General features: G+C 48.7%; 1 protein-coding gene across 9 annotated transcripts; it reads left to right on the top strand.

The window, feature by feature from the left end:
* LOC120664521 (anaphase-promoting complex subunit 10-like) lies at window positions 1-6,651 on the top strand. 9 transcript variants are annotated; one of them, XM_039943787.1, is made up of 9 exons: window positions 13-1,996; window positions 2,110-2,282; window positions 2,387-2,508; window positions 4,168-4,402; window positions 4,488-4,548; window positions 4,634-4,726; window positions 5,083-5,153; window positions 5,718-5,822; window positions 6,212-6,651. In XM_039943787.1, exons 4-9 carry the CDS (start codon window positions 4,197-4,199, stop codon window positions 6,279-6,281), a joined length of 606 nt encoding a protein of 201 aa, XP_039799721.1. In that variant the 5' UTR covers window positions 13-1,996; window positions 2,110-2,282; window positions 2,387-2,508; window positions 4,168-4,196; the 3' UTR covers window positions 6,282-6,651. The 9 variants fall into 9 exon arrangements, with proteins under 9 accessions (XP_039799720.1, XP_039799721.1, XP_039799719.1 ...); XM_039943785.1 differs by having other exon boundaries at window positions 2,357-2,508; XM_039943786.1 differs by lacking the exon at window positions 2,387-2,508 and having other exon boundaries at window positions 1-1,996.
* The last annotated feature ends 6,764 nt before the right edge of the window (window positions 6,652-13,415 follow it).

Raw genomic sequence — 13,415 nt, 5'->3', positions numbered from 1 at the left:
GAGCGACGACGTCTGACTGCCGATTTCCCCCCGCTCCGCCAGTCCGCCCTGTCCGCGCCTTCGCCTGCCCTAGCGCGTCGCCGCCGCCTTGTGCCTCGCCGCCCAGGCCTGTCGTCGCCGTCCGCCCGAGCTCGTCACCCCCGGGACCCGGCGCCCACGCGCGGCCGCGCAGGCCGGCCGCCGGCGCAGCGCCAGCGCTAGCGCTCGCGGCTCGCGGCCCGCCCCAGCTCCGCCGTTCCAGCCGCCTGTCGCGCTCAGCTAGAGGGGCGGCGGTGGAGGGTGCATCGAGAGGAGGTGGCCGAGGTTGCCGCCTGCGTGCGCGGCTCCCGACACGGCGGATCCCTCCATCTCCTCGATCCGGAGCCACTGTCCATTGAGCAAGAAGACAGCTAGCGGCTACCCAATCTGCCAGTGAACCAAGGTGATTAGGTGAACAGAGGATCGACAAATTTATTCATATTTCGTGAAAACTAGAAATGCCCGCGGCGTTGCAGCTTATGGCCAGTGCTTGGCTCACGTTTTTTTCTTAATCCTCTGTTGAAGCGAGGTAGATGGGTATTCAGCTTTTTATATGCTGGTTCTGAGATCTCTTACATGTGAACTAATTTGTTCTTTTTAGTAAAGCATTGTAAATGTTGTTAGATATCAAATTATTGATTAATTGTAGAAGTATGGGAACATTGTGGGCAATGAGAAATTGTCAACACAAGTGAATCTAATTTTTCTCCTCAAAAGATAGGCATCTTAAAGCCTGTCATTTCATCATATACACAATGATATGGTGCATAGAAATGTTCTTGGCTGTCTAAAGCTTTGGTAGTTGGTACTCAACCAAAAGATACATAGTAAGAGCATTAATTAACCAAAGTTGTATCCACAAACTTTAAGCAAAAGGAGCGGTTCACATTGGTGGTCCCTGTACAATAAAATACACACTTTGTATAACGAAAAAGATAATATTAGATAAATACTAATGTTAATATCAGTTATGATAATATGGATGTCTAAAGAAATTTATTTAGCTGGTATTTCATGCCTTTTTTACTTTTGGTCTTTGCTTATTTGGGATCAGTTTCTGGTGCTAGTTCCTGATAATACATAGTAATATTTTGTTAGAATAAGTATTCACACTTTGAACAATAAATCAATCTATCAGATCAACCAATTGCTTCTGCAAATCCACGCCACTAATCAACCCAACCCAACACACTCTTGTACTACTACGACTCCTCTTCAGACTTTCAGAGCCCATCCAATCACACTAAAAAGAAAAAAGAAAATACAAATTCAAGAAATATCTCAATTACAAATAAATTGAAGAGTCAAATGTGATTCATGGGTACAATATAAGATAAGATACATATGCTATACAGTTTACCATGAATTCATGATATATGTGCGATATATGCTAAGCGGGTAATGAATGGTGCAAATATGAAGAATCCTACTGAAAAACAAGCAAACTATGGTTTCTTGTATGACAAACTGGAACATTTTGCTGATCTGGGAAATCCAGTGCTGAAAGTACAAGGAGTGACAGAGAGGGAAACAACTGCATGACCCCATTATGTGAAACCAAAATCTAACAAACACCCTGTGAATGGTGATCTTGAAAAGGGAACTCCAAGTGATTACAGCAAGCACATCTCTGGACAAACTGATCACTTGGATGAAAAAAATGTGCATCGACCTGTTTCTGCCATGAAGGAGAAGTGCAAAGCCTCCTGTTCCTGACGATGCCTATGGTGAGGTGCCTAACAATCGGAAGAAGGCCATAGGCCAAACACCCAGCATTCCCAGAAGCCACTCAAGCAGGCAGAATGGTTCTAAATTTGATCATGATCCGAGCAGAAAAGTGACATCAGATATTTTCATGATTATTCTGATGCAGTGGTCATTTGGTCTCCAGTATTAGTTTCAGATCAGACCTGTGATGACTCTAAGGAAGAGAAACTTGTTGCAGTGATGGAGAAACAGGTCAAAAAGCTCACGGAAGGTGAGATGTCTCCGCTATTTGCTTTTTTATTTCTCTCACTACTCTTTGGTTTTCTGAACTGCGTGCTTTGATGAACCTCTTTTGTCAACTAATTGTGCATGCTTCTTTATCAGTAATTGCAGAAGAACCGGAGCAAAGGAGTACTGTTCACAAGTCTGCTTGCATGGTAAAAGTGGAGGATCCACCAATCCTATGCATCTTGCCTAAGGTAGAAGCCACGGATATTCCTGATAAGATAGTGTGTGCCGAGACCATCAAGGAAGATGCTTCCACTGTCACTTGTGAGGTCGGCCAGTCTAATCTTCTTGTCAATACACTTAGCAGATTTGCCTATGTTTTTTATGGCATTTCATCGAGCAGTTGCTGGGTGGCTGGGCGTCATCCATTTAGATGAGGCAGGGAAGGGGCTTCAGGTTGTTGGTGCTGAGAGGGAAGCAGGAGAGGGAAGCAGGTCGAGCGCACCTCGGCGGTGCGCAACCACGCCGGCAGGAGGCTCGGAGACGCCGATCGCGGTAAGCTGTCGGCCGAGCTCATCGAGATCGGCCATGGTGGTTGCGGGATGCGGGTGGGGAAGGGGACGTCCATGGCCCTGTCCGGCGGCGGCCCTACCCCGCCGTGCCCTAGTAGGAGGGGCTAGGAGGGAGAAGGGGACGGGATCGGAGGACCACGGGGCTGCAAGCCTCTCTGCAAGAGTATAGATGGCCAAATGGGCTGGATCAAATGGGCCGCACTAGGCACAATACAAAAAAAACCTACCCTAACCCAGCCCAGCCCACGACCTATAGGGTCAGGGTCGACCCGACACAATGCATAGGGTGTGCCTGGGCCTAGACTTCGACCCATAGTGTTGACCCTGACCCGATTAACAAGCCTAACCCGATCAGATACGATTAATTTTGTACATGGAGTAATTTGGCCCGTTAGTGGCCCATATATCCCCATCCAACCCTAAATCACTAATCCCCATCTCTTCCTCACTCCCTCTACCCAGCCGCCACACTCCCTATCTGGCTATCTCTCTCTCCCTCTCTCGTGCACATGCCTGCAGGGAGGGCCAGCGAGCGGCGGCGGCCGGCATGCAGGCGAGGGCCGACGAGCGGAGGTGGCCGGCGAGCGGCGCCCAGCGTGCGCGCAGGCGAGGGCCGACGAGTGGAGGTGGCCGGCGAGCGCTGCTCGCCGTGCGCACGGCCGCGTGCTGGGGACGGCCGGCGAGCGGCGCCTGGCTTGCGCGCGGCCGTGGGCTGGGAATGGCCGGCGAGCGGCGCCCGGTGTGCGCGCGACTGCGGGCTAGGGACAGCCGGCGAGACGACACGCTGACGCCGACCGGCAGCTACGACGCGCGTGGGCAGGCGACGAACATGGGGCAGCACGACACGCTCGGGCCGACCGTGCCATCGTGCTGGCACGGCACGACCGAGTGCCCTTCGTGTCGTGTCATGGGCCGTGGCGGCGGCATGGCATGCCGGCACGGCACGGCACAATTAGCCGATCGTGCCTAGTCGTGCCGTGCCCAAATCGTGCCGTGCCCAATTGGGTTAGTGTCGTGTTGGGCTGGGCCACCTATTTGGCCATCTATATGCAAGAGAGGGGACGATGTTGGCTCGGACGAGAAGATATATGTGGCCACGAAGGGGAAGGTAAAAAACGATTCGTCTTCTCTACTTTAACTTCGCCTGAGTTCTAGAAGCAAATGGAACCGGTAGATATATGTGGCCACGTTCAATCGCTTGATGACCTTGGTTTGTGATCTAACGGCTGATGAAAAATTGATGACGTGGCCCTATGAGAAGCTTGCTTTTGGTGCGTGGATCGTAGGTACAGATATGTCACTGCAATTTGTGATTACTTATGAATTTCTGAAAAATTAGCAGTAATGTAGACATGTAGTTAGATTTTTTTTTCTGAATCTTGAATACTTGTAATTTGTTGTTTTAGAATTTTATCATCTATTGATTTCAGATATTTCCACTTTGATAGGTTGATCATTTCGTACGTCTATTATCTATATGTTGAACAATTTTAAATTATAAATCTATCGGCACTCAATTACGTGCTACTACCTACTAGTATGTACTTTGGACTGTCAAATAAAAATTCTTTGCACTATTTGAAATTTGGAATACCCACCTCTCAATTCCTGGGTCTGCCCCTGCGCACAACCCATCCAAAAGGTACCCCAACTTTTCCCCTCACCACGCCGATGGAATCAGACGCCGAGGAGGAGGCCGCGGCAACCCCGGCGGCAGTGGCGGGGCCGGCTGCGGGGCGACTGAAGGGAAGCCCAGAGCTGACTGTGGACGCGGACATGCAAGAGATGGCTAAGGCGGCCGCGTGGAGCGTCAGCTCCTGCAAGGCCGGCAATGGCGTCGCAGCCCTCCGCGATGACAACCTAGACACCTACTGGCAGTGAGTAGCAATCACCCACCACTCGATATATTTTTTTAATCTCCTTCATGGGAGTAACTGAGATTGGGTTTGGCCACTTGGTCAGGTCGGACGGCGCGCAGCCGCACCTGGTGAATATCCAGTTCCAGAAGAAGGTGCAGCTGCAGGTGCTTGCTCCAGTAGAGACGCTATTCCTTTTGGCTTGTTTGATTTGCGAGATTCATGTTTAATTTGTTTTGTGTTCCATGACAGCTTGTTGTGCTCTACGTGGATTTCAAGCTCGACGAGAGCTACACACCGAGCAAGATCTCCATCCGGGCCGGGGATGGCTTCCACAACCTCAAGGTACTCCTTTTGGCCATGACATCGTTTAACAATGTTCAGAAGCTTATCGGTTACAGTAGATTTTAGGCAAGATCATACATGTTGATTGGTTTGAGTTTTAAAGCATGTGAAAGACTTTTTTTTCTTACTTTGCCTTGTTATTTAACTTGGTTGAAAAACTGAAATTATGCTACTACTGTAACTTAGCTGCTTGTGAATATGCCTTATTTAGGTGTTAGATACAGTTACATGACCTGGCATTTCAGGAGAAAGTTCCTTCTGCGTTGCAAGTAATGGTGCTTAGAATATTGAGCTAAGTGGCTGACAAGTATTCCCATGATACAAATAGTTTACAATATATTTTCTAATGATTCCAGGAAGTTAAAACTGTGGAGCTTGCAAAGCCAGTTGGTTGGGTCCATATATCATTATCTGGGGCTGATCCACGGTATGCATTTTAACTTGAAGATGAATGCTACTTCCTGAAATTGTATTTTGCCATGGAAGAGTCTGTCATAAGTTCTAGGATGACTTTTATCTGGAAAATAATGTTGTACAGAATATATAGCTGGAAATCATGTGCTCACATGCTTATCCATTTAGGTTATAGAATCTGCATATTATGAGTATAATCTCTTTATATATGTTTTAGGACTAAAATATGCAGACTCAATCTGGCATTATTGTTTTGTTATTGTTCTTGAAAATCTGTCTATTGACTTTGAAAAGATTTGGATATCCTGTCAGGTTCGTCTGATACTGACCCATTGTGTCAGATAACTACAACTGCATTTTTGCTTGGCGTATAATCCGGCCAGAATACTCCAGTCTAAAGAATTAAGATATTTTATCTAGTGAATTGCTGCAAGAATTTAGCGTACTAATATATTTGGGAGGTGAAACTATTTCAAAGAAGTAGCGGAAGTGATGCTCTGTTTAAACATTATACTACTTGATTTTAGTCACTTCACTGCTGTAATGATATTACTATCCTTCTTGCTTGTGTTTGCAGAGAAACATTCATTCATACATTTATGCTCCAAATTGCGATTTTGTCCAATCACCTAAACGGGCGGGACACTCATATCCGACAGATCAAGATCTATGGGCCAAGACCGTAAGTGGATACCATACAAACACCCACCTACCTTTAATAGTGTTTAGTAAAACGAGTACATTGGATTCAATTGAGATTTATTTATGGATTCATGAAGTTACAGTCTGAGGTTATAACTTGATATACAATTTGATGTTTGTATCCATGTCACATAATGTGTATGTTACACTGCTCGCCTACGCGGCTGTTTAGCCCGTTTAGACGCTGTGTAAACGCTACATAGTGGCTAGCTGTTAATCCCATTTAATGACCGTTTAGCCTGTTTAAATGGCTGTTTAGTCCGAATAAAGAGCTAAACGGTAGGTGACCGACTGTCTAGTGATGTTACATGGCGTAAATCAAATTTGTACTATTAAATTCTTCATTTTTATGCTTTTTCTTGTTTCCAGGAATCCTGTTCCCCACCAGCCATTTCATTTTACTTCCAGGGAGTTCATCACATACTCCACCATTAGATGACAATCAGCAAACCTAGTTGTCTGTAGTCCTCCATGCTGGAGTTGCCTGCTGAAGATTGGAGAGAGCTTATACAGTTCAGAGTTAAGGTTTGCAGTTGCAAGCTTTGATCAGTGCAGGCGGGATTCAACACTTGAAGCATCTGTCGAAGCCCTAGTTGCCTTTCAAGCATCAACTGGAGAACTGACATTTTTCGTACGAATTAACTATTGGTATCCATTAATGTATAACAGTATTTACCTTCATGTGCTTGAGAGCTTCTCTGGGAGAATATCGTCCTGGGAACTCCGTTTCACCTTTTTAAAACTATTTCTGACACTTACCTGATTCATTTGATATAGATTAGTTATTATGATGATCTTTTTTAGCTAAATTTTATGGTGATCGTCTAAGAAGAAATTTTTGTTTCTTTTTTACGTGGGCCTTGACCGGGCAGGTGTGCACTGTACTACAGGAAGCCCAACGAGCCCTGGGCTGGGCCGTGCAGTGCACCCTAAGACTTGGGCCTAATGTTGCAAAAGGAAAAAAATGCATTTGGTGTTCATTTGGTGTTAAACGTTCCTCTCGCCAAAAGAAAAAAAATGCACACTCTGTCAGGCGTCTGATGACTGATAAGACTTTTACAGCGAGTATTATAGTGGGCTATAAGAATTATGGTGGGCTAGTGGGCTATAAGAAGACTGAATACTGAGATGGAGGAATGGTGGGCTAGTGGGCTATAAGATGACTAAATACTGAGATGGAGAAGAGAGAAGAGGAGAGAGAAAAGAAGTGGACTATTAGTTTACAGGTAGCTTCAACACAAGAACAAGAACCAAAAAAGTTTGTGAGATAAACAAGTGGGCTATGTATTAATGGTGGAGAGCTAAACCACTATATTAGTAGGCTGAAAGATGAGCTGCAAAAATTCTTACAGCCAGCAGCAGCAGGCTAAATTATTAGTCTTGCTCTTATTAGTGCAGTGGACGCTTCGAGTCCACGTGGCATGTGCTCAGTGGCCTCAGCAGTAATTGCAATTAAGGGCGCGTGTCTGTCGGGCTCCCTCGACCCCTTTCGCGCATCGCATTGCGAGACCGGGAGGGACAAGGCAACAGCTGTGCGCTGAAAATTGCATTTGTGGCGGTGGACAGGGAATCGGAATCGGAGGAGATGGTCCTGACGATGAAGGGCGTGGATTCTTCCGCCACCACACACCAACCAACCAACGGAACCGAACCGCCTGTCCAGCCGCCCAGCATAATGAGCAGCGAGCCTGTCTGTTGCTGCCCCTGCTCTCCAAATTCCATTCCCATCGCTGCCGCAGGACAAAGCAGGGTGTTAATTCTTGATGCCAATTTCCCATGTTGCTTTCTCATTGCCCTTTGGATATTAGTCGCCTGACACATTAGCAATCACCAGCCACAGCCATTCATCAATGTGAAAAGTTCAGTTAAAAAAAGGATTAGAAAAATGTTTTGAAAGATAAGCAAAGTAGAAAGAAACACAGGAGGGTATACATGTGCGATTAGGTTGGGTTCGTGCGTAAGAGATGGAGTAATAATATTATTAATAAACACTCGCATATAGCAGAAGGTTTGTCAGTCGCCAGGACGTGCCTGCAGCGACGAGGCAACAATCCGACCCATGTTCCAATTAATAATCCACCGCATTCTTTCAACATTTTGTAGTACGTACCAGAAAACAATTGTACCGCAGGGGCATTAATACGTGCAGGGACATGATCAGGATGTCTTGCTTCCTTTCCACGTCACCATAGTTTACTCGCGGATTAAACAAGTCGTAAACAAATGCTTCTACTACTCCACATGACAGCGTAGGGCAGAATTTTAAGCATAGGGTCAGCAGGCGACCGGGGGAGGTTGCCCCTAGAATATTGCCGGGCGTGTAGGCCCGTCAATGATCACACGAGCTGGGGCCTGGCTCCTTGGCAGCGTGCAGAGTTGTTTTACTGGGACCCAGCGGCAAAGATCATCCGGTTCTTAACCAGCATCGGATTAACCCTGACTGACGTTCTAAAGCATGTCGTACTAGCTACTGTCATGCTTAAGTTAATCGAAGTCACTCTGGTATTTAATAAGCCAAAAACTTGTATCATTGAACCTATTTTTTTTAGAATGATTGTTTTTTAACCTATGTGCTGTAGCACTGCATGAGAGAAAAAAGTGAAAGCCCAGAATTGAGGTCTTGTCGTCTAAAGAACATGGCTGGTCGATTCAAAAGTGAGAGCCGGACAGTTAAGAAATTCAAAGTTCAGAATCGCAGCAACGCACGGCGCGTTCCAAAGAGCAAAGGAAGCACCGAAGCAGGGGGTATAGATGAGATGATGGATCCATCGATCGATCTCACCCAGATTCGTGATCGGACGGGTGAATCGATCCCTTTTACGCCCCCTCCTAATCCTCCCTTTCTTTCCGCATTCTTTGTATCTAAGGCACAGATTCCTCCAAGCAAAGCGGCGAGATTTGGTTTAGTTTATTCATTCATCAGGGGCCTAATGCGCGTCAGGAATCTTGAGCTTTCGATCAAATCAGCGGCTTTCTACACGGGGAACTGACAGCAGGTGCCGGAGATTTTCCATTGTGAATGCATTGCACACGGGCCGGCTTTCTTTTGTCAGCTCGACTGTCTACTGATTTGGCCAGGCAAAAAAGGGCCAAATACAGATGTGTTCAGATGGTCATTTTGTTAATGTTTTGCCCTTTACCTTTGCAAATACAGGAGTATAGCTTTCAATTGAATACTAGCATATACAAATTTCTAATGAAGAAGGAAATGCCTTTAGTCATGGCATCGCTTGATTGAAGGATGGACCTGATTGAAGCAAGTAGGATCATAGGGCCCCTTCTTTCAAAAAAAAAACACGGATCACAGGGCCTATGCGGAATTTTTTGTTCACACGTGCACGGAGACAAGCTGACGCTAGATCTTCATGATACTTGTTACTTGATACTAGTAGTTGTCTAGTTGATACAGACATACAGTGACATAATCGTCCCACTGCATCTGTATGAGTACCACTAGCCAGTAGAGACAAGGCAATTGTTGCAAGTTTGCCGCCCCACAGTCCACACCAGACGGAGAGAAATGTCAAGAGCCAAAAACATCTATCTGGCTTCCGTCTGTTTGTTACCCGGAGAGGAGAGTAGGTCGGTCCAACAGACCCCCATTGCAACAATAATCAGACTGAACTGTCCCCTACGTAGGCATGTCCAAACTGACCAAAAAACAAGAGCAAAGACACTCGAATTGTTTAGGATGCAGCCAACCACAACATAGACCAAATTCCTGGTAAATCACTTGTTCTTTTTGCGAGCCTGGACCATGTAAAATATTGCTCCAACAACCGTTCCGGCATACCGCAACCGCAACAGCTACATAACAAACGCTATCAGAGAGATCTGGCTTTGTGCTCGCAGTCGCAGCTGGGGAGATATTCTAATCCCAGATGCCCAAAACTGGCAACCACACCACACCAGAGCAGCGACAGCGACAGTGACGCCCACGACACAAAGCCATGGGCCCTACCTGGCAGCAGACCGAGCAAGCAGCTGATGAACCCTGGTGTGGTCATCGTCATGGGTCCATGAACGAGAACGACGTTGCCGTGTCCAGCTCATTAGTCCCGTGACTGCGTCTGCCTGGGGGGCATTAATCTCGAAAGAGATTAAAGGACCAGATTGGATTGGACTGGACTGTTAACGGACGCAATGAAAGTGCTATTAGAAGTGGCTAGCTAGACAGTCCTGTCGATTGCCATGAAGAGGAGCTGCTAGTTTTTGGTTTTTGACGCCTCTTATCTGGGTACAGCTGTAGCATCTGTTCATACAAACACGCATGCATCACCCTACACACGCACACACCATATGTGTACAATCAAACCTACAACTACACACAGATACGAAGACCGCGTCCTTCTAGAAATCACCTACAACTACAATTATCTTGGAGGAGCAGGCTAGGGCTGGAGGAATGATGTGGAGGGGACACTGGAAAGAGCAGCAATGATTCCGTGCCGAGGGAATGAGGGATCAGGAGAACGTCCAATGAGGCCGCCCAGTGGCCGTGTTCGGGCACCCCATCCATTGCCATGCAAAAGGGCTTCCATCATGCAGCTCATGGCGCCCGCCATGGATGATTTCAGGCAGAGATGGGCAGCACTGATGGCTCGTGCTCACCGGCCACGTACGGCTGCCAGATGCAGCGTGCCGCCTGCCCCGGCATGCAGCTCCGGCCGGGCTAGGCCGCCGCCGATCTGGCCGCGGCCGGCCGGGCGGCAAGACCTGAACGGGGCGCGAGTGTGTGCCTGTGCTTCTTTCTTCTTTTTATACAGAGAACGGGCACTCCGTCACGCACGCGTGCAACCTTGTCCCTCGCCCTGGCCGCGTTTCTTCCTCTCGCTGTCAGTCTGTCGCGGCGAGGTTGAGCGTGCAAGTAACCGCGCCCGACGCCCGTCCCGGCAGTTGTCTTCGCCCTCAACGTACGGATTACTTTCGCATCATCCACCCTAATCGCCCTTGAAACCTCAAAGACTGGAGGATCGAAGCACAATTCTCGCACGGCGTGTTGTGTTGCCACCGTACCGACTGGTCCGTTGGGTTCTCCACAGGACGCGGCGGCCAATGTCGAATCGACCGGTCCGGATGTCCCATCAGCTAATCAACCAACGACCGCGAAACGGACATCGCGCCTATGATCCACGCTGAGGATGACAATGGCAATTACAACTCCGAGTCACCATGAGCCGGACGTCTCCGGGAAAGAGGAGAGGCGCTCTTGTGCCGGGCGGCTGCCGGAGAGAGACAGCCCCGTTGGTTTCGACACGTGAGACTGTCCGTCGCCGCAGGGAGCGGAGCGGAGCTCCGACTCGGATCATTGGACGGATGGCTCAGGATCGGTTGTTCTCCGGCCACCAGACCTGCTGGCTGGCTGCTGCTGTCCAGTGTCCGTCCACTCCCTCCCGCGCTCCACTCTGCCGGTGCCGGGCACATCGTTTTCGCGGAGACCTCACCCCAAAGTGCCTGCTGGTGGCGAGCGCGATCTGGCTCGGCCTCGCCATGAACTGGCGCCGTCGTGCTCGGGGCATGGCGAGGACACGATGATTGATGAACAGGGAGGGCGCGCGGCGGGGGGGGGGGGGGGGGGGGGGCGCTGAGGTACCATCCCATGTGTGTCGTGGCTCGTGTGTACGCGGGCTGATCCAGGTTTGACTCTGACGGCAGCCCGCCGTGCTGGCAGCGGGTGTGCAGACTTTGATTCGGTTGGTCCCAGCACTCGTAGGCGTAACGTTCGGCGAGATGGGTGGGGCAGGTGCAGCCGTGCAGGTAGGCCTCGCGCACAGTGTGACGAAATAAAACCACCGGCACGTCCTGCTCCGGCCCTAATTGGGTGCGAGGACCGTGGTTGACCGGCTGCACGCCTCTTCTAACCACCGTACCCGCCGGGCCGCCGGCCGCCCGGCTAACCAGCACAGCTTTTTTTTTTTTGATCGAACGTACCTGTATTAACCATGAGAATACCGTACAAAGACCAACACGCGTACAAGTACATTCTGGCAAAGAACAGAGGAAAGCTCTACCGCCAGACTTTTAGCACAAAGGCCCTTGGAAAAAAGAAAGAAAACAACTAGAACCCTAGAACCTTTGCACGCCGGATTGCACCGCCGTCCGCCAGCGACGGCCACCCAGAGCAGGAACCACGAACCCCAGATCAGCCAGAGCTCCATCGCTTCAAAGCTTTTAGGAGAGCCGCAACAGAAACTCGTCATCGAGGGCGAGCAGAAGGCATCGCCGTAGATCCATCGGCCGGGGACGCACCCCGAACTCCGGCGATCCTGGAGGCAGATCCGTCGGCAAGGCCTGGACCCGCCACGGGGAGACTGGATCTGCTCCACTTCCCTGGCAACCGCAAAGCCCCAAGCTTCCTCTGTAATCACCAAGCAAAAGGCCGACGAACTCACCACCCTTCCAGGCCAACAAGCCGCCGACGAGCATCTCCTGTACGCAAGCTCCGCGCCGGGAGCACCACCTCCACAAGCTCGCCGATGGCACCGGAGAGAAGCACCACCGGGGGGAGGAAGAACTTGAGAGGACTTATTCCGATTTGGCGTTGACGCCGCCTCCGCCTCGCCGCCGACGCCCGGAACCCAAACCCTAGATACCCTAGTACCTAATCTACACGGCCGGGCGGAGAGCCACCGTTCCCGCACACATCCGAGAGCCCGGAGGCCACCGGATGCGGAGGGGAACGGAGACCTCGCCGGCGGGAGCACGGGTCGCCTTCCTTTCGCCTGTCGCAACTGTTGGGGAGAGAGTTCGAGAGAGAGTGGGAGCCCCCCGTTAACCAGCACAGCTAGTGGGCGATCCTTTGGAGGGAACATGATCCGTCCAATAGGTTCTGCCTCACTGCCTGCATCTGTGTATGTATGCTGTTCTAAATTGTATCCGCTTGATGAGTCAAATATTATCAGCACAGTGAAACAAGAGGAAGGACTAGGCTCACTGGTAAAAGAGGTTGAGGCTGTGTTTAGTTCCAAAAAAAGTTTGCGCAGTATCCGTCACATCGAATTTTCGGACACATATACGAAGCATTAAATGCAGTTGAAAAAATAACTAATTACATAATCTAAATGATTCCTACCGGATGAATCTAATGATGCTAATTAATTTATAATTGGACATTAATTATTAAATAACAACGAATGTGCTACAGTAGCCAACCCAAACTTTTCACCAACTAAACACCCCCTGAAAAAAACTTTGCAGAAAAAAAAAGAAATTAGGAATATGATGGATAAAAGTAGACAACTCATCCTACATTCGACTAAGCGACTTTGATGCATCATGCTTATGAAACATATCCATTGTTATATCGCAACACAGTTGTAGCTAGCAGTATCTTATCACAAATCTACCAGTCGGGGCACGACTTGCATGGCAAACGATCGCTATGTAGTATGTATACACATACGCCTCGTACGTCCTAAAAATAGAATGCTAAATTCTTATACATAATATTTCACTGTATTTGCTATATATAAATACCATAACCATATACTACAACATTGTTAATATCAAAAACATAAATGATTATTCCTACCCAAAATCTGGCCTAGAATCATGCCAGTAAAGTTGATTGATC

The sequence above is a fragment of the Panicum virgatum genome, chromosome 3N (assembly GCF_016808335.1).
Source record: "Panicum virgatum strain AP13 chromosome 3N, P.virgatum_v5, whole genome shotgun sequence".
NCBI classification, from domain to species: domain Eukaryota; kingdom Viridiplantae; phylum Streptophyta; class Magnoliopsida; order Poales; family Poaceae; genus Panicum; species Panicum virgatum.
Note: the sequence above shows the minus strand (reverse complement) of the source record. Positions and strands in the feature narration are given on the sequence as shown.

Bases quoted from the DNA above. Each gene is read 5' to 3' on its own strand.
- LOC120664521 (XM_039943780.1), top strand. From the start codon at position 4,065: ATGTACTTTGGACTGTCAAATAAAAATTCTTTGCACTATTTGAAATTT. The intron at 4,403-4,487 runs GTGAGTAGCAAT...CCACTTGGTCAG, and splicing joins AACCTAGACACCTACTGGCA to GTCGGACGGCGCGCAGCCGC. The intron at 4,727-5,082 runs GTACTCCTTTTG...TAATGATTCCAG, and splicing joins ATGGCTTCCACAACCTCAAG to GAAGTTAAAACTGTGGAGCT.